This window comes from Venturia canescens, chromosome 8 (genome assembly GCF_019457755.1).
Source record: "Venturia canescens isolate UGA chromosome 8, ASM1945775v1, whole genome shotgun sequence".
Lineage (NCBI taxonomy): Eukaryota > Metazoa > Arthropoda > Insecta > Hymenoptera > Ichneumonidae > Venturia > Venturia canescens.
In genome coordinates, this window is record NC_057428.1 from 7,336,668 (window position 1) to 7,358,362 (window position 21,695).

The 21,695-nt window shown below is 34.9% G+C and overlaps 1 protein-coding gene across 3 annotated transcripts in view; it reads right to left on the minus strand.

The window, feature by feature from the left end:
- LOC122415397 (glycogen debranching enzyme) overlaps positions 1-21,695 on the minus strand; it is a 52,936-nt gene that overhangs the window by 16,976 nt on the left and 14,265 nt on the right. For all 3 annotated transcript variants that reach the window (XR_006261915.1, XM_043427499.1, XM_043427500.1), the window contains exons 6-9: positions 17,348-17,566; positions 17,013-17,257; positions 13,230-13,442; positions 12,823-13,147 (exon numbers count right to left, since the gene is read on the minus strand). Coding sequence is in view for 2 of the 3 variants with exons in the window: in XM_043427499.1 (XP_043283434.1) it covers positions 12,823-13,147; positions 13,230-13,442; positions 17,013-17,257; positions 17,348-17,566 (1,002 nt within the window). In the remaining variant the exon portion in view is untranslated. The remainder of the gene's footprint in view (positions 1-12,822; positions 13,148-13,229; positions 13,443-17,012; positions 17,258-17,347; positions 17,567-21,695) is intronic.

The following is a 21,695-nucleotide window of genomic DNA, read 5'->3' on the forward strand; positions in this document are numbered from 1 at the left end:
CTTTGAAACTTCTTTTTGACAAACCAATAAAAAGTCTCCACAATACAATAAGGAATTCCCTTCATTGTTCGCAAAAAATTGCGGAAACTTTTTCTCTCTATAACGATAAAAGTATACTGATGTTCCTTTAGCCAACAGTAACCTCGTATGAGAATTTAATTCTTGGTTGAAGGTTTGCGGAGAATATCTGCCATCATTTGCCAAAAATTCATCACTATTGAACTTCTTCCTTCAAAAACTTCGTTGACTTCCACGAATTTTTCTTTATCGTGAAGCTCCACATCCATTGACTCGAGAGTTACGATTTCCACCACGGCCTCTGTTTTTGTTTTCAGAATTTATTAAACATTGGCGGATATAATTTTACTTCAGTATATTTGGTAAAACCCGTGATATTAGTTATAAAAAAAAAACAATTCTCTTGACATGGTGCAGAATGGTAGCACGTGTAAATATCACAGTCAAAATATCACACGAAAAAATATCACGGACAATATATCACCACGACAAAATATCACACGTCAAAAGATCACGCACACAAAATCTCACAAGACCACAAATAACTGTGACAAAATATCGCATTGATATAATATATGGAGGCAAATCACGAATGTATCACGGATTAATCGAAGGTTAATGTTTGTTTGTGTGGAGATGTATGTGATTGTCTGTTTAGCTTTGTTTGTGTTTAGGTATGTACGTGTTTGTCTGGTTGGGTTTGTTTGGGTAGGGATGTATGTGTTTGTCTGCTTTGGTTTGTTTGTGTCAGGATGTATGTTAGGGTGGTTCAAAAAAATCGACTATTTTTATTTCTTCAAAGCCCGCGTTTCTATTGTTGCAGTGAGGTAAAAAAAGATGCCTGACAAAATTTGAGCCCTTAAAAAAATTTTTTAGAGGTCGCTCATCGCGATTTTCTATTTTTCATTTAAATAACACGGGGAAGACGGGTATGAGGAAGACGAAATAATGAAAATGTAACGGACTTTGGAAAAAGGATACAAGCCCTTACCATGGAATTAATTGAAGTTAGCGTGGAGGATGAGAGTACTATCGAACAAAAATTGACAGTAGAACGATACGTGAAGAAGATGGCTCTAGCAAATTTACCAGAAGACGAAAAATTACAGGTGCATTATCCTCGGTGGAGCAGCACACCGGAAAACGCATTCGAGAAGTGCGCAGTAGATATAGTAGGACCATTGCCAGAAACAGAACAAGGAAACAAATATATTCTCACATTCCAGGACACTCTAACAAAATACAGTGCAGCCGTACCATTAAAAAACCAAGAAGCAAAGGAAGTAGCAAAAGGATTGGTCACGGAAATTATCTGCAAATACGGAACACCACAAATAATTCTTTCAGACCAAGGAACTAATTTCTTGAGCAATATTTTCAAAGAAATGTGCAAATTACTGCAAATAAAGAAGATTCAAACTACAGCCTACCACCCTCAATCAAATGGTGCCCTTGAAAGGTCACATCGTACATTAGCCGAATACCTCAAGAGTTATGTACAGGACGATCAAAAGGACTGGGACGAATGGTTGCCATATGCAATGTTCGCATACAACACCACCCCACATTCAGCTACGGGGTATACCCCTTTCCAACTGGTATACGGAAAGAAACCCGACTTACCGACAGCGCTCAAACAGCCCCCACGTACAACATACAATTATGACGATTACGTCGCCGAGTTAAGGGAGCGATTGAGAGCCACCCGACAAGTGGCACGAGAAAAACTCGTCCAAGGAAAAGAAAAAATAAAAGAGGAAAGGGACACGGCCGCCAGCCATATTAAATACGACATCGGTGATCAAGTCTTGTTGCTCGACCCCACCGTGCGCCGAGGAAGATCGGCCAAGCTAACCCCTAAGTGGACAGGGCCCTACACGGTGCGGAGCCAAGACTCGATAGTGAACTATAGCATCGGCCGTGGACGACGCATAATACGCGTACACGTAGACCGCCTGAAGCTCTACGTCACTCACTAACCAAGAATATCGAATAATGATATCGTTATAATGATATAATAATAATAAGAATATCGTATATGAAACGAAACAAAAGTATTTCAACTAATAGTGAAAAAGGGCATAAAAGAAAATAAAAGCAGATTTAAAAAAGAATCGAACAGAATCAAAAAAGAAATTTTAAACGTCAATCATTTGGTCTCGAGGCAAATAAACCTCGACTTTGTAAAACTCTACCTAATAAACCTATTGTTAACTTGTTTTAAAGTATTGAGCTGGAGTTCAACTCATTTATTGGCAATAAACCTTAAATACCTCGTCCACGATCACTCGTCCCTCCGAGACGGTTTTCGCGGGCACAACATAGCTGCTTTTGAATTTTATTCCTCGGCAACGGATGAGGGTACGACAACGCCCAAGGTGGTTTTTTGTAGGGATTTGAACGCTCTATAAAAAAAGTCTCTTGGCGTTTTACGCTAAACCTACTCCTACAAATTATTCAACGTCAAAATTGGCTTTGAAGAAAATTTCGACATTTTTTCACTTTTCCGGCGAAACTATTGACCTTGTCACAAAACGCTGTGGAAACTTTTTCGGAAATCATGTGATTTAGTATAATATCGTGTTCTTAGATTATTACAAAATTGAATAATTTATAATAATACTACATTACGAGGTTATTCTTAGAGGAAAACTGCAATTTCCGTCGAGTGAATCGTTATATTAACAAAAAAAGTTCTAAGTTTCATTGACTCATTAGGTAATGCTTATTGTTAGTGAAAATTCCAAAATGCATCGGATTTTTCCACCTTCCATTTATAATTTCTTTTGGGGCATTCATTTTTTTTTTTAGGAATGCAATATAAATACAGATTCAAAGTTATTCGAATTAAGTATAAATTGAAATGTCTAATGTAATTGAGTTGGAAAAATTGAGTGGAAATGATGTTTGGAATAATGGTTCATAGCTCTACAGTAAGGGCAACATCCTATAATACCAGCAGAACGGAAAAGGACATCTGAATTTGAATTCAGTATAAATGGAAACGTCTAATGTAATTGAGTTGGAAAAATTGAGTGACAATGATGTTTGGAACAATGGATTGGAACAATGTTTGGAATAATGGCCCTACAATAAGGGTAACCTCCTTTTCCGTTCTGCCGGTATCATAGGATGGTTACCCTTACTGTAGAGCTATCCAGTATTCCAAACATTATTTCCACTCAATTATATTAGACGTTTCAATTTATACTTAACCCGGCGTGTGTCCACTATATTTTTCGGTGCCCGGTGTGTATACTGGGTACTTTAGGGAACAGTCGAGTTTACAAGGTTTTGTAGGCTTCCAAAAAATCTGAAAAAATTCTGGGTTACTTATTGGAGTGTCTACTACATGACCCAGCAGCTACATAACTCAAAAGTTCAAAACCGTTGTTAATAAAAATGAAACAATCGTCTAAAATGTGGGAAAAGCGGACTTTTGTTAACAAATTCGTAACTCCAAAATAAACAAATGTTTAAAAAAAACGGTTCTAGGGTTTTGTAGCTTAGACTATGAGCTTTCAAAAGAATATAGTGTTTTTTGTGTGGGTTCCAAAAAGTTGAATTATTTGAGCACCTGAAAATGGGGAATATTTTATGGATTCATGCGTGTCATAAAATAAACGAAAAGGTAATTTTACGATACAAACATGATTTTTTATTATTCAAAATACAAAGGAATGATATATTGATGATAATTGAAATCGTGGTCCTCGTTGCCATCTTGTTCACTGGGTATGTCGTCGTGAATCTCTTCTCCGTCGGATTCATTATCACTTTCCTGATTGTAAAATACTTGGGAACGACGGTCATGTAAACTGTCCATTATCTGGGATGAGTTCCTTATACCCATTTTGAAAAACTGCTAGAAAGAATGGAAAAACAACCGATTGATACGCCAAAAATACAAAAAAAGTTTTTTTTATCGAGGTTAAAGTTCGTAAAAAACAGCATCAAGTACATGCAACATTCATTTCAGTATAAAAAAAAAAACTGAAAAATTACGAAAACGAAAAATACAACACTATCCACTTACCTTCGAAAATACTGACGTGGTGTGTACACTGACCCTTTCAGAGAACGGCAGCGACTTACACTCACTGGCGTTTTTAGGTAAACTGCCGGAACCGGCAGTCCCATAAACATTTAGTCCCTACTACTACCTAGATTTTTTAGGGGCGGGGGGGGGGGGGGGGGGGGGGGGGGTAACCGGAGCCTGCCTTCTATCGGCAAGAAAGAATTTTGAGTTCGAAATTTCGACTGTTCCTTTAAAGTCCTAGTATACACACGCCGGGTTAATTCAAATAACATTAAATCTGAATTTATATTGCATTCTTCAGAAAAAAAAAATTAATGCCCCAAATAAATTATAAATGGACGGTGGAAAAATCCGATGCATTTTGGAATTTTCACTAACAATAAGCATTACCTAGTGACTCAATGGAACTTGGAACTTTTTTTGTTAATATAACGATTCACTCAACGGAAATTGCAGTTTTCCTCTAAGAATAACCTCGTAATGTAGTATTATTATAAATTATTCAATTTTGTAATAATCTAAGAACACGATATTATACTAAATCACATGATTTCCGAAAAAGTTTCCACAGCGTTTTGTGACAAGGTCGATAGTTTCACCGGAAAAGTGAAAAAATGACGAAATTTTCTTCAAAGACAATTTTGACGTTGAATAACTTTTGTAGGAGTAGGTTTAGGGTAAAACGCCAAGAGACTTTTTTTATAGAGCGTTCAAATCCCTACAAAACCCACCTTGGGCGTTTTCGTACCCTCATCCGTTGCCGAGGAATAAAATTCAAAAGCAGCTAGTAACGTCTTCCCCGTGTTATTTAAATGAAAAATAGAAAATCGCGATGAGCGACCTCTAAAAAATTTTTTTAAGGGTTCAAATTTTGTCAGGCATCTTTTTTCACCTCACTAATAATTGAAACCCGGGCGGCTTTGAGGAAATGAAAATAGTCGATTTTTTTGAGCCACCCTAATGTATGTGTTTGTTTGTGTTTGTCCGTTTGGGTTTGTTTGAAACCCAAAATAATATAATTGAAACCTTTAATAATTTAATGGTGATATACTGTCCGTGGGATATTTTGTCGGTGTGATATCTTGTAGTGTGATTTCTTGTCGGTGTGATATTTTGTCGTGTGATTTACAGCCATGGAACCTGTAGAATATATATATAGCTTTTGTTAATTGCTTTCATTTTTTTGATTTTTATGCATCTGGCTATGTCTGAGCGTGCTCACTAGGGTGGTCCTTGTTCGAGGTTGAAATTTTTTTTTCAAATTCCCCCTCTGGTTCGATTCCAAATCACTATAAAAAAATACCACGAAAATGCTGGGGTCAGTGGGATGATGCGAAGGATGCCGGCAAGTTTGAATTGATTAAAAATAGGCATTTTATATTAAAGTGATTTTTTTCTGCCAAAGCCAATCACCAATTATAATTTCTACGTACTTTCCTATTATAGTCTTTGCGGCATCGAGTTCAACTATCACACTTCTTTGGGAAAGCCCACTCTATTTCGAACATCGTGTCTCCTGGCACAGCGTCCCGCTTACACGATATTCTTCCTGATATCTTTTAAGTTCCCTCGGCATAGCCCAAACCATTTTAATTACAAATTCTATCCTCAAATATTAATCATTTTGAATAATCATAATTCTTTAATAACTTTCATATGAAAGGCCGACATAGAACATCCGATGATTCAGAAATTACATTTTATTGCGGATTATTCATTAAAACTTTCTCGGCATTGCGTTCGACTATCTTTTGACAAACAAGTTTTGAAAACAGTTCTTTTATTCTGCTTCTCTCAACATGATAACTTGACTATCACGTTATAAAAGAATTCTTCAGATATACGAATTCACATCAAAACACCGATACATCGATCTCTCTTCAATCGATGATGACAACAAAGTACGTCAGGCCTCCGTATTTAAACAGAGCAAGACATACTCTCGAGGTTGCTTTCTAGATATATCTCTTTTATTATTCTCGACAAGCTGACAAGTCTTCGAAACAAAAGTATTTCGTTTCATTGGCGCTGAACAAAAGGCTATTATTAAGCAATGGATCCCGGAAACCACGGGCATATAAATTCAGTAATGGCATGTACTAGCACCTCCAGGTCATGAAGAGAATATCAAAGGACATAATGATCTAGAAATTTTAGAAAATATAACTCTCCACGAATAGAAAAACGATAGGAAAGTTCTCTACTAGCGAAATTCAGGAGCAATGAATAAAAAATCATGTGATGATTAACTCTTGAGCATACAGGAAAATAATGTATCACAGAAAAAAACAATCAGTTGAAATAATTGGAAGGAGATGCATGATGAGATACTTCTCAGAATTTAGCAATACGCATAACGTAATTCCAGTTTTCAACGACTATATGTTACATAAATATTTGATTATTTGTTTTTAATAACGATTGACAAGAGTTTTGAGTACACTTGGAGGGCTCGACATGCTTTGTAGATAGAGAAAGAATAGCAGCCAAAAATGAAGCAAACACAAATTTGATTGAAGCAGAAACGATGACCGGGCTTATCGGCACCATTTCCCATCATCCCACTGACCCCAGATTTTCCGTGGTGTCTTTTTTAGTAATTCGAAATCGAACCAAGAGGTGAATTTGAAAAACAAAAAAAAATTTTAACTCCAAATAAGGATCATCCTAATGCGTAAGTGTTTGAGTCTGTGCGTCTATCTGTCTATTCGTGCGGCCGTGCAAGTTCGACGTGGTAGCATCGACCCAAGTCACATTGGTATGGAATACCCTGCCTGTAAGTTTTGTAAATAACTCCTCCTTCCAGTCACTGAGTTGGAATTCTTTTTAACACCTTTATTCGATAGGAAAATAATTGGACAATGTCCAACCCAGTTTCTTCTATATTTTTCGATTTTTTTGGTGTTAAGGTAGTTTTGTTCCTTCGTTGAAATCTTACGAACCGGCTGAAATTTATATGTGGTGTAATAATAGACTTCATGGACCGACTATCAAAATTTCAAATCGATTCACCATTTAGTTTTCGAGATATTCGCGATTAAAAATGGGTCGTTTTGTATGTGATGCCTATACCTAACACGTCACTGAATAACAATTTGTTTACATTTTTTATTACCAACGCTAAACGGATCTTATGACTTAAAAATAAAACCAGTCGTGTATTCAGTATTATTGAGGGATTAATATTTAAAAAAATGGGAATTTTTGACCATCTAGTTTCGGAGATATCGACTGATGTACCGTGTTAATTTTACGTGACGCGGAACGGGCGCATGACCAGGTGTGACGACGTGACAACGGTGTACGGTGCGGCGAACTCATAGGCACAATACAAAACAATATGAAAGCTTTTTTCTCTCAAATGTTCAACCATCTTTCTTGATTGAATTACCATTTGAACACTTTTTAACTTCTTTCGTAATAAATAAATAAGATTTCGGGAAACGCTGACATTTTGACGCTCGACGCTATAGTAATACTGATGGAGAATAGCGTTGTTGCCACGATTACGGCGCCACTCTATATATGTGTAGAGGATCTATTCGTATATGAGGCGTGATTGTATAAGGCAGACAGAGTGTTTACAAAACCGTGTAGCCAGCAGCACTATAAGCATTAGATTTTATTGTACACCGCGGCCAAAACTTTTAGCTCGTACGTGTACATACAGAACTACCTTAAGAGGATGGATCAATCGGTACATCGCGACCGTTAATGCGAGAGAGATAGCTGCAAATTTCGAAATCGAAATTCTTTGACACAGTTTAACCGATTAAAAAAGGCTCTGTCAGTCGATTTTTGCCATCGTTCTGCATAGGCTGACAGAGCCTTTTTTTAATCAGTCAAACTGTGTAAAAGAATTTCGATTTCGAAAATTCCAAGTGAGGTTAGTCGATTGATCCATACTCATACTAGGATCAGTTGGTAACCACACCTCGAATTTTTGAAATTGAAACTCTTTGACATCGTTCGTCCGATAAAAATAATAAAAATGTCATCGTACGCAGCACGATCGCAAAAATTCGATGACATTTTTATTTTTTCGATCAGACGAACGATGTGGAAAAATTTCCTTTTCAAAATTTGCAGCTATCTCTCTCGCACTCACGGTTGTGATTACCGACTGATCCATCATCTTAAGAAAGCTTTTTTCTACAGAGAGACAACTGCGTTCACTTTGGCTCAACGCTCGTAATTGTTTATATAAAAAACAAGATTTTAATAAATTTTTTTCAGATTTTTATATCTAAACTAACAGTATGCTTCTTTCATAAAATTATCAATAAATGAAATCGCGCCAGAAAAATCTACAAAAATTCCTGATTGTTTTTTAGAAATAGTGCCAACTCATGAAGAATTGCGGACAAAAATAAAGAGAAGAGAAGGTGACCTTGATCAAATAGGTGTGGAATGCCCCAATATAAATTCTAGGGTGTGCCGAAAAAAATCGATATTATTTTTTGGAAAAAAAATTCTAGAAGCAGAGCTCACCATTAACCTATTTCAAACGGCGGATTACATTTGAAGATTTTCTATAAGAATATCAAGAAACTCTTTATATCTCTGTAGGAAGCGATTATTTCTTTTTGATTTTCGCACCATGTTAGTAGTTCCGCCAGAGAGGGGGAAAAGAAAGAATGCGGAACACGCGGAATAGAGAGTCAGTCACTGTAATACGCTCAAAGGAGAAAGATCGTTTTACATTTCATTTTTCGGTACCTTGTTAAATCATTCGATATACTTTGAACCAGTTGTTGTCTATCAGTTTATTGAACCCATCCCGTAACGTTAAGTTTCCTACATCTCTGATCATTATATTCATAACTTTTCAGAAAGAATTTATACAAAAACGTCAATAATGTTTTTTTTTTTTTTTATAGACAATCGATTTCTCTAGAAAAAAGGTCCCTATGAACAATCAGCCAGAGCAAACGTTCTTAAGGCTATCATCGTTTGAAGTTGAATCAAAAAGAAAATTTTATTCAAAACGCTGTCAAAATCAGTTTTTTCATTTTACGAAAAAACTGCTTAGTAGTTTTTCATACAGAATTTCATGCTTTCTCAGGAAAAGTCAAAGAATTCATTAAAAAAGTGTTTCCTTGATAATTACGAGTACTTTTTCTTCGACCATAGAGATATATCCATTTTCCTTTAACCTTTTAAGCGGCAATGACGCCATATGGCGCACATTTTTTCTGGGCCCAAAGCGGCAATGACGCCATATGGCGCACATCGATTATCTCGTGATTAAGTCAATCAATTATCACCAAATTTGATACTCGGGGGTTTCTGGGGTCGCTGATTACGAATCCGCTCTCAAAATTTCGAAATTCGACATGGCGGATCCAATATGGCGGCCGAAAATGCAAAAATTCATTCGAATCGGATAAAAATTGGCACTCGGGGGTTTTCGGGGTCGCTGATTACGAATCCGCTCTCAAAATTTTGAAATTCAAAATGGCGGATCCAATATGGCGGCCGAAAATTAAAAATTCATTTTAATCGGATAAAAATTGGTACTCGGGGGTTTTTAGGGTCGCTGATTACGAATCCGCCCTCAAAATTTCGAAATTCAAAATGGCGGATCCAATATGGCAGCCGAAAATGCAAAAATTCATTCGAATCGGATAGGCATTGGCATTCAGGGGTTTTCGGGATCGCTGATTACGAATCCGCCTACGAAATTTCGAAATTCAAAATGGCGGATCCAATATGGTGGTCAAAAATCCGAAAATTCATTCGAATCGGTCGAAATTTAGTATTCTTCGGGGTCGCTGATTACGGAGTATATAAATTGAAAATAGAAGATTCTCTATGACACATATGAATTGATCATGTAAAATTTTTGCAATGGCACCTTTCTCTTCATATTGATTTTATATTAACCCTGAGTTTTTCAAGTTTTATATGTGAATAAATGTAACACAAATACTATTCAAAATTGCCCCGTGCATGGTCGGCATATGAGATATTGTTTTCGAATTATAAATTTTGAGGACGGATTCGTAATCAGTGACCCCGAAAACCCCCGAGTACCAATTTTTATCCGATTCAAATGAATTTTTCATTTTCGTCCGCCATATTGGATCCGCCATTTTGAATTTTGAAATTTCGAGGGCGGATTCGTAATCGATGACCCCAAAAACCCCCGAGTACCAATTTTTATCCGATTCAAACGAATTTTTTATTTTCGGCCGCCATATTGAATCCGCCATTTTGAATTTCAAAATTTTGAGAGCGGATTCGTAATCAGCGACCCCAAAAACCTCCGAGTACTAAATTTCGTAACAATCTGAATACTTTTTTTTTTCCCGCATTTTGGGCACTATGAGGCGAATTGGTTCTGCCGCTTAAAAGGTTAAGATGATGGATCAGTCGGTAATCACAACCGTGAGTGCGAGAGAGATAGCTGCAAATTTTGAAAAGGAATTTTTTCCACATCGTTCGTCTGATTGAAAAAATAAAAATGTCATCGGATTTTTGCGATCGTGCTGCGTACGATGACATTTTTATTATTTTAATCGGACGAACGATGTCAAAGAGTTTCAGTTTCAAAAATTCGAGGTGTGATTACCGACTGATCCATCATCTTAAAGACTACTTGAGATTAAAAAAAATCACGCGGATTACAAAAAAATCTGTTTTCTGACTAAAATAGCCAGGAACTCAGGATAAATTGAATTGCTGAAAGAAAATATAAATTTTTCCATAGTTTTTCTGCACATTCATGTATTATTTTCAAAAATTTTATTGTTCTAACCTCATTCTAACTTCGACCTTAAGTAATAACCACAGTATTCTTTTTATCTATCAAAAAAGAACCATCGAGTTTTGTTTCAATACGTGACAAGTTAATTTTTGTTCAATAATAATATAGAACGTTTCATTGTTTGTGAAATAAAAAATAAAAAAGTTCCAGCCATGCATTTTCATCTGCATCAATTTCGGTGAAAATTGGTAACCAAAGGTTTTTGAGGTCGATGGTTACGAATCTGGCATTGGGTTGTCAAAATTAAAAATGGCGAATCTAATGTGTTAGACATCAAATTCCAAAACTGATAAGTTTTCAAAAATTCATATTCACCATATTCAACCAGTGTTGCAAAATTTGTAATATAAATATAATGCATTTTTGTAACTTGCTTACTGGGTGATGAACTACTCATCACATTGTAATGGGTAATGTGTTTTTTTTCCATTACGCATTACATTATCATGAGTAATGAAAAAATATTCTATCACATTGTTAACAGTGGTAAAAAAATTTGCATTACTTATAACAATACATTATATTTACATTACTTGTAAGATGGAAAAATTTCTCCATTACATTAAATTTAATTTTTTTCATCGCTTACCCTGATGAATAATGACAAAAATTATATTAACCACGCGCTTCAAGCCTGCTAGAAAAGATAGCGATGTTGATCCCGGGCCGGACTGACTCAAAGGTAGTAACCACTAAGTGAGTTAGATCCAGGGTGAACACCGGCACGCCTGTTGGGAAAAAAGAAATACCTGGTTTCCACCCTTAGGTTAGTTTGACCCGAAATGAACACCACTTCTCCTACGAAAAAGCGAAAAACATGTGGTTAATATGGTTCGGTCAGTTTAAGGAGTTTCGGTACAGAAGTCTAAATATTAAGAAATTGATCAAATTTGGTGATAATGTTTTTCAGCATCAAGTGCGAAAACACAAATTTTTTCAAAATTTTCTTCTACTTAGTTATCGAGTAATTACGCATTAAAGCAGATTTCTTATGCCCAGAATGTATACCCGCTATGCTTAAACACGTGAACTTTAGTGATCAATTACTCAATAACTGTGTAGAAGAAAAATTTTAAAAAATTTGTATTGTCAAATTTGGCACTAAAGAATATGTTCACCAAATTTTATAAAATTCTGAACTTTTTGAATTTTTTTATGTTTTTAGCATAGTTTAGCATTGCAACATTGTATCGCCTGTACCAAAACTCCTTAACCCTTTCAGTCACACAATTCGATTAAAAAAAAAACATTGAAAACCTATCTTACTTTTCCGTGTCAAAAGAATTGAATTGTGTGAATAAAAATACGATGACGTCACTATAGGGGCGTCTATGACTGAAAGGGTTGATCTATGACAATCCAAATGTTTCCAAGAAATAATTCCAATGAGAATGACAAGAGCTCAAAAAAAGCTTCAGTAATGTTTTATGATACATCTGACAATTTCGCTGGAAACGTGGCAAAAATTAAAATCTACTATGAACTCAACTTTAATTACGAGTAACTTTTAAAAGACCAGATTTATCATAAAATGACAAAAGGTTTTTTTCATAGGATGTTCGATTCCCTGCAAAAGCCTGTCTTGGGAATCATTGTTTATTGACCCATTTGTGAGTTACAAATTTCAAAAGTCTACTGTGATGTGTTTCCCCAGTTATTTAAACGGGAAACAGAAAATCGCGATGAGCGACTTTTAAAGGGCTGGAAATTTGGACAAGCATCATATTTATGATACTGGAACTGTTGAAGGGTGTTCTTTGAAAAAAATAACACGAGTATACATGATGATATAAAGTTTGCGAAACCGAAAAAAATAATTTTTTTTTGATACACCGTAATATATATCATTCAAAGAAAAACGTATTGTTTTCGATTGTGCATGCTTCTATGTAACTCGGTTTATAGCTCCTTATATAAAAACGTATAAAAATATGGAACCTTATTCTTTCTGAGTTTACCGACGAAGTTCAGCCCACTTTAATTCAAAGTAACATACCTCAGCAACGGGTATCGGAGTTGAATGACAGTTATCCAACCGGATGCCATCGAAAATCTTGGCAGTTTGTTCGACGTAATTGGCCATGTGTTGCCAAATAAAAGGACTGTCTGCTGGCTTTTCACCGAATCTTAGTTTAACACTGTCACCCCAAGAGATTAATTCACGACGGATGTAAATATTCGAATCAGGATCGGCAAAATTTTTTAGGGGGTCACCGTTCATTACCCAACCGTTGTGTGCCATTAAATAGCAACCATTTTCCGAATACATAGCAGCTTCACGTTCCATAAACGATCTTGGCGCTCCATAATCAGTAAAATACCTGGAAAACATGGAAAATTCAGAATTATACCAATCCATTTATTTTAATGGGTATAAACTTTACACTCTAATGAAAATTTTACCTCGGTATCAGAGGATTCCGTTCACTTATTTCTTTGATTTTTGGACCATCTTGCTGTACCCTGAAATATCGAATACTAGCAATTGTGTTTTCTACTGCAGCGTTCAAGTTGTTCTGGATCTCATTGGTTATCACGGTGTTTAAATCTTGTAAGCTCTTTCGCAGATCTTCAGCACAGCGTTTTAAACGGGTATCTTCATCGAAGCAGTCCGCCCTAATGAATAATTTCCCATGAAATATGTGGTTAATTATATGTCTACGGAATTCGTTATTTTCACCCAAAAATAATATTTTTTTATCTTTGAAGTAGTTTGCATAAATTCGCCTGAGTTCATAATGATGTTTATTTTTCTAATTGGTAAATGAGCATTTAAAAAATGAAAGTTATGAAAAAACGTGGGTGTGTGCTTAAGACCACACGATAAAAGTGTAAACTTCTCAGGGCGAGATTAATTATAATACGATATATAACTTTTTTTTCGTTCTGCATTCATAAAATTCATAAAATATATAATTATTAATGCGTTTATAAATTACTCTGGTAAATTCCGCTCTGACTGATCGTCATTTGTATGATACAAATTGTATACTCTATAAATAAAATAATATATTTGTGATAACTAAAATATGAAATGAATACTTTTGATGAAAAATTTGTTATATATAAAAAAAAATTCCGGTATTCATTGTTCTATATTTTATTGTACTCATTTAAATCATTCGACATATTCAAATCTAATGTTGATTTCAAAAATCTACTAATGACTTTGATGTTCCCTTGCGAAATCAACACTGAAATCTCTGCTTAAAATCATTGGGAATGAATGGAGGTTCAGTTTATTGAGAAGAGCAGATCCTACTGTGGTGTATATAAATAATTTTTCATGGATGAATTCGATGATTTTTTTATGCTTTCATTAGGTGAGATATATATAGCTACCATTGCGATTATGTGTCTATTTTCTGCTGTACATTTCGCTATACAAATTTTTCGTATTTATGATACATGAAATCCATGTGAATATAAATTACGAAATGCAACATCCATCTGTGATACGATGATAGTTGATATATCTGTTATTTTTCAATATAGCTATACCTGCAACTCGACAATCAGAACTTTTCAAAATAGCAACAAAATGAAATTTTGGGACATGCCTTAGGCGACTCAAACAACTCAAACAAACAAAATAATAAAACCTCTCAATAAAACATAAAGAAAATATATAAACAGTAAAAGTTAAAAAAAAAAGCGAAAAGTGGAACTATTAGTCTCAATGATCGACAATGGGCAATTCAGAGATAAAACCAAAAATAATAAAAACTAAATAAAATTACAGCAAAATCATGTATAAAATGAAGCATTTAATTCTCCCGTTTTCCGTATCTTTCGAAAGCTAGCCCAGCTAGAACTAAAAATGTGATTATTTGTCGATGTAATTTGTTACTTCCTTAAACCATCTATGTTATGTTTCTTTCTCTTTTACTCAAGAATGCAGCATAATCTTACACTTTAAAATGAATTCACATTCAAAAAGAAAATACATATATAAAGGAGCTCACAACACCTTAAAATAGCACTCTTGGCCGAAGTGGTTTATTATTTATTAGTAACCACGGGGGTGGGTATAAAATTTCGAACTTAAAATGACCAGAAAGCTCAAAATTCCGAAAATCACGTTTTTAACAAAACAAAAAAGAGTAACTTTAATCATTGTCACATATCGTGAGAACTATTAGACTTCATAGGATATTTTAAGAGAAAAAAAAGTTGTGTCGGTGATTGTACTAGTCGTTAAAATAAAAAAAAAAAATTTTTTTTTTCAATCAATTTTTTAGTGAAACCTTAAGTACATCAACTGTGGTAACTCTGAAAGAAAGGTTTTTTTTTTAATATGAAAATGGAAAAATCTTTTACTTTTTCAATACTAATTCAATAGAATTTTATCAAATTTTTTGCAAATTTTTTTTATCCACAATTTTTTACTTTGAACGTTGATAAATTGACCTGGGATTTTTGAGAACCATGGATCAGAATATCCTGAGTGGAAAAAGTTCCACTTTTATATTTCAATTTTTCATGGATTATAAACGCGGTATGAAACACCGATGCGCGGTTTTCAAAAACTTGTCGAAGATTAGAAAAAAGTGCTTAGTAGCAAAGGAGGTTTTTCTTCGATAAAACCAAAGTTTGATATACTTTTTTCACAATCCGCGGCTTTTTTCTACAAGTTTTTTAGCCTCTAAGAAACCGGAAAGCTAATATATCGGCTCGCCCTGTAATATGAACTTAGTATATAGTTAGTACGTGGTATCAGACGCTCATTTGGGGACTTTTCAAGGTAGATTTAAAGCTCTAATCCCGGTCGTCTAAAGGTTAAAGATGCCCTTCTCATGCAACGTTTTTTTTATAAAGAAATCTATCGATAAATAATTCAAATACAAAAATAAAACTTTTTCCACTCTGTGTATTCTATTACGATTTCATAGTTTTCAAAAATCGCTTATCAATTTGTCTACGTTTGAAGTACAAATTTAAAGATGAAAAAAATGTGCAAAAAAAATCTGATGAAATTCTAATGAGTTGGAATTGAAAAAGTAAAACTTATTTCTCTCTTCAAATTTTATGAAAAATGAATTCAATAGCTTTTTTCCGTCAACGTGGAAAAAATAACTGTATAACAGTGTTATGTAACTGTAGAAAATTGTCTTTGAAGACACTTTCTAAAATAATTAGTAATTGTCACGCTTCTCAAAAAAAAGTTAAATCACAATAAAAATACTTGAAAAAGTAAAAAAAGGGCACAAAGTATTAAAAGACTGCAACCTCATTTACAAATCATCCGATCTATATTTTTGTGAAAATTTAATTTGTCACTATTGCTCATGATCGAAAAAAAATGAATCACTGTTCCATAGTGTAAATTTATTTCGTCATATAGAGGAAGTAACCCTACTTCAAACGCATCCTTAACTTATCCCGGTTTTCAAAAAAAAGTAACATCCGTATAAAAAAAATTTCAAAAAGAAAAAGAGAACGCCAAATATTGAATATATGCGACCTTAGTTTCAAATGGTCTTATCATACTTTCATTGCCAATTAAAATTTTAATTCCTTAATATTGCTTCGATGAGATAATGGGATGATCGAAACAGGAAAAAAAATGAAATAATTTTGAGGTTGTTGTTAAATCTTTTTAGAGGATGGAGGGTAAGAGACGAAGCTCCTATGCTTTGAGTGACGGCAGCAATGCCACCTTATAGATGATTAATGATTACTATTCATTGAGATGAACAATGCAAAAATGTTCAAGTGTATAAGATAGTATAAATTGTATTATTTAGAAATATGTTTATTTTAATCACTTAAGGTAACTTTATCGCCAGGTTTAGTTCATAAGATTTAAAAAAAAAATTTGTAGACTTCAATCTTTAATAAAGGGTTGTGTAAAATTTCAGGGTCAGCTATCAACCCAATTTTAGAGAATCCAAAGATATACTCCAGCCATTAACTGATTCCTGAGAATCACGCATGCAAAGTGTGCCACACAGAGGCTAGGATGAGTGCTTGAAATTCCTTTCGTTAAGAAAAATATATACGTTCATTTAGGAGGCTTTTTTTTAACTTTGCTGCATGCATAATTATGGAAAACCGGTTCGGAATTCAAAGCGAGAAGCCCCATAAGTGATTTGCGATTTTTTCAAGTGTTCTCGGTCTTAAGCGTTTAGAAAAAGACTCAATGAGTTAACGAAACGATATGTTCATATCGTTGCATAAAATTACCTGTAGGTGTTATAAATTCGTAGTGCAAGCTGCATGTCTACCGTTGACTTGAGTCTAAGATATTCCGGATTTTGAATAATGGAAATAGTCATTTCCGGTGTCTGTGAGTTCGCTGCTGGATCTTCGGGTATTCTTGTACGAGCGATATTCAAAAAATCATCAATGACTCTATCAACATCAACAGTATATAGCTCGTGAATCTTGGCGAGAGGTAAGAAGTAAGTATGCAGAGCGTGACGTATTGCCTAGAGAGTTAAAAAACGAATTATCAACGTTGCCGGCGAACATATTAGATTCATTGTTGATCCATATTCCTGCACAAAAAAATATCATACATTCAAGTGATCCTCGGTTTCGACTATTGACGGAATTCCCTTCAATTCCCACTCGTTATCAGCAACTTGCACTGTTAATTCGAACAGGGTAATGTCCAATAAGTAGGCGGGTCGTAAATGTGGACTGTTGAGACAATTATACGTGCATTCCGGATGAGAAAGTAAAAATGGGCTCTCATTTGCCGTATGATTCAAGACTATGTCGCAGATACTCAAAACCTGAAAATGAAAGTGGATGGATAATCATTAATTTTAGTCGTTTATAAGCTCGGATTTACAGCTTTAAAAAATGAAAAGCTGTGAATTGTGGAAAAATCACTAGTATATCATTTCAAGAGAGTGGTCTGGTAATTTGCACGTTTTTGCACGTCTTAGATTTTTTTTAATGGGAAAATAAAATTGCATGGTTTTGTTTTTCCTTAATTTGTTATTATAGAGATCTGGAGATTATCAAAAAAATATGGTTCAATTTCACGATTACTATCATTACACCGTCACACAAAAGTGGTCTATACCTTGGACCAGACCCATCCATCTCTATATGTTTTGACTTGTGAATCTAGGGTCAGATTAATCAATATACCTCCAAAATTTTGAGTAAACTACAATAACCACAGAAATGCGTAGAAATGAGGAAAAATTCCAGTTGTGAACCTGAGAAAAATTTTATCAACCTAAACCTAGCTATTTTGAGAAATCGCAATTATAAATATGAGAAATATTTTCCAAATTTTGAGAGAATTTTACATATAATGTATTAACATAATCACGTGCGACTTTCAGGATTTTTTTTTTTAATCACCCTATATATGGGTAATTCCACCAATTATGGAATTAATTTGTGCCGGAAGGTCTGAATTATGAGTAATGGTCATTGCTTTCTAAAAGTACATGTGACCGTGAGCTTTCTGTGAAAATTTGAAAATCTGCAATTGTTGACTTTTTGTGTTGGAAATATCGAACCCCTGAATTATTTTTTTGGAATACTAAACGTGGTAATTTTTATGTGAAAAAATCTCAGCTTTTCGATAAAAATATTTTCAATACTCTCCCAATATTCTTCAAAATCCCGAAAAAGCGATTATACCTTTAAAATCGCTTTTCCTCGAAATGTATCGTATTAAACATTTTTTTAAATATTTTTTTCGAAAAGTTCAGACTTTGTTTTATGAAGGAACAGTGTTATTACTGTTATTTTATTATAGGATTCTTAAAATATCAACCATAAAACAATTAAGTTGAAAGTTATGTTATGAATTATCGGTGTGTACCATGCTGCCGCAACGGTCGTCACATCATTTATGGGTTGAAATTCCTTGTTAAAAGTGTATCTATGCCAACAGTGTCGAAATAAGTGAAAATAATGATTAATACATCTCATCACTTATCCTTACAATATTTATATTTTCTTGCACTCGTCATGTTTTTTATATATATATTCACGTATATAGCTACTGAATACAATGTTACATGTCGAGATCTTTGAATTTAATTCATTGTAAGCATGGTACCTATTAATTTACATTTAGTTTACAAGCTTTCTAGGTAAAGGTATACAAAGTAACCTCACCACTTGTGGGTTACTTTGTATACCGTTACCGCTTTCTATGATCACCGAAAAAGTAGTTGTGGGAACTCCCAACCTTCTCCCCTCCCCCTGCGATTCAGATTAATACGAGTTTTATAGGTTCTTAAAATTATTAAATTCGTAATGTCAATGCAGGGCAACCAAATTAAACGTAATTCAGGGAGAAATTTTGAAATAGCGAATAAAGAGAAAAATCGAGTGGAGGAGATTCACACTTTCAAAGGTTTGTATTAACTTCAATACGTCAGAAAATCTTGATTCGAAATTTTACAAAAATGCGAAAACACCTAAATTTTATTTTCATGTCTTTATGGAAATAGAACCCGTCGGATTCCATCATATTCATTCCTTTCCATTGTGGTGTGAGAAATATAAGAAGGGGTGATTAACCTGCTGTTTTTTTTCATGGTGAACTTTTCACCCCTTTAGATAAGAAACATTTTGGTTTTGGTTTTATCGAAATCGGTTGAGCGCTTGTTGGTGAAACTGCAAAATCACCCCTTGACAGGCCTTACTGCTTGACAGTCCTTACTTTATATATAGCAGTTTCATGAACATTGAAGGGGACATGAAAGTGATTTTCCTTCTTATTCATGTAATCGAGCCAAATTTTCGGAAGTAGAAAGTAGAGTCTTCACGAACGAATATGACAGTCTGGAATATAGCAGGAATGGGGAAGTTGAGAGAGGTAGCGGACTACTTGGAGAAGTTTAGAATAGTAATCGTTTAAGAGACATGGGTAAAAGATCATGAGTCGGAGAAAATTATAAGGAACTTGAGGATATTTGGTATAGGCTTACAATGTTGCCATGCTAAACCATGCTAAAAACATAAAAAATTCCAAAATGATCAGAATTTTATAAAATTTGGTGAACATATTCTTTAGTGCCAAATTTGACAATACAAATTTTTTAAGATTTTTCTTCTGTACAGTTATTGAGTAATTGATCACTAAAGTTCGCGTGTATAAGCATAGCGTTTCCATATATATAGGTATACATTCCGGGCATAAGAAATCTGCTTTAATGCGTAATTACTCGATAACTAAGCAGAAGAAAATATTGAAAAAATTGTGTTTTCTCACTTGATGTTGAAGAACATTATTACCAAATTTGATCAATTTCTAATTATTTAGACTTTGTATCATACATCGTTAAATACGGAATATAAATGGACGGCCAAACCTGCTATAAGAGACCACCGAAAGGGCAGAGCGAGTGGTGAGCAACTGGTTGGAATCAGGAAAGAACTGTAAGGATCTCTCAAAAACGACTCTACTCAAAAACAACGTTGCTCGGAACAGTTCTGCTCTCAACTTTGCAGAATCAATACAATCCAAAATGTCTCCTCTTTTATCAAATCTATGTTATCCGCCTAAACATGTTAAGGAGTAGAGACGTTATTCATTGTGTTGCAGCAAGTCAACAATTCTACTCTCAGTAAATATATTCAACAACAGTTGTCCTCTAAATATATGTTTAAAGAGCGGAGTTGTTATCGTGTAGAACTGTGATGCGTATAGTTATACGTAGCTGCTGGTTAACAATTTTATCGATATATAGCCAGTCTCGATAACAATTCCGCTCCTTAACAACTGCGGATCTACGTAGAGAACGTCTATCTTCCTTAACATATCTACTCCGGTGTGATATTTAATCTCCAATATCTCTGCTCATGATGATTTCAGATCGTATCTCATCATGAGTAGAAATATTAAAGATCATGGATTATACATGAGTAGACGTAGAGATGTTGGAAGGGACCAATCAAGTGATGAAAGAGCGGAGACAGAAGGATGGGTCCGAAGATCAGAGGATATATGTCTAAACACAGAGGGCAGAAAATTATTAATGATGTGCGACGAGTTTGGGCTTACGATACTTAATGGAAGAGTTAGTGGTGACGAGGAAGGGAAATTGACATACGTGGGCCAAAGGGGTAGCTCAGTACTGGATTATACTATACTGAAAGAGGGAGAGCAAGTTTTTTCCATTCAGAAATTGAGAGTGAGCCCAAAAATTGAATCAGACTATCTACCAGTGATAGTAGAAATCAGGGCAAATCAGGAATTGGAGTAGAGCAGGCAGACGAATAAAAAAGGCGAAGGGGAAGAAGCCCTAATTTGGAAGGAGGAAAAGGTAGAGGAATATCAGATTCGATTACAGGAACGGTGGAATGAGGAAATGAGGACAAGACCACCAGAGGAGAGATTAAGATGCTTGGTGAAACGTATAAAGAAGACGGCAAGGGATTTGGACATGTGCAAGAAACTGGGGAAGAAGGCCGGTAAACAGTGGTTTGATCAAGAGTGTAGGGAAGGGAGAGCAAGGGTGTAACAACGTTTGAGTAGATATCTGTAGAACAAAAACCCGAAAGAAAGAAAAAAAAGATTTAAAGAAGCTATACAGAAGAAAGAAGAGAGAGAGAGAGAATTGAAGAGGAATGGAGGAAGGTGGAGAGGAGCAAAACTACGAATGAAGTCTGGAGTGCACTGAGATGGTTTACACCTCGAAGAAGAGCCTTGTCAGAAAAACGCAGATCCCATCAAATGCAGCTTGGGGGATAATGAAGAGAGCAGGAATAGGTAACATGAAGCGAAAAGCATACTTGTTGGACACTCCAGTCAAAACGATCCTGCTGTATGGCGTCGAAATCTGGGGGTGGAAAGAGAGGTCGAAGATAGAAAAAATGGTAGGCAGATACACGATGATGAGGGAAGTAAGGAGAAATATGCCGGCATACATTTGGCGAATGGAAATT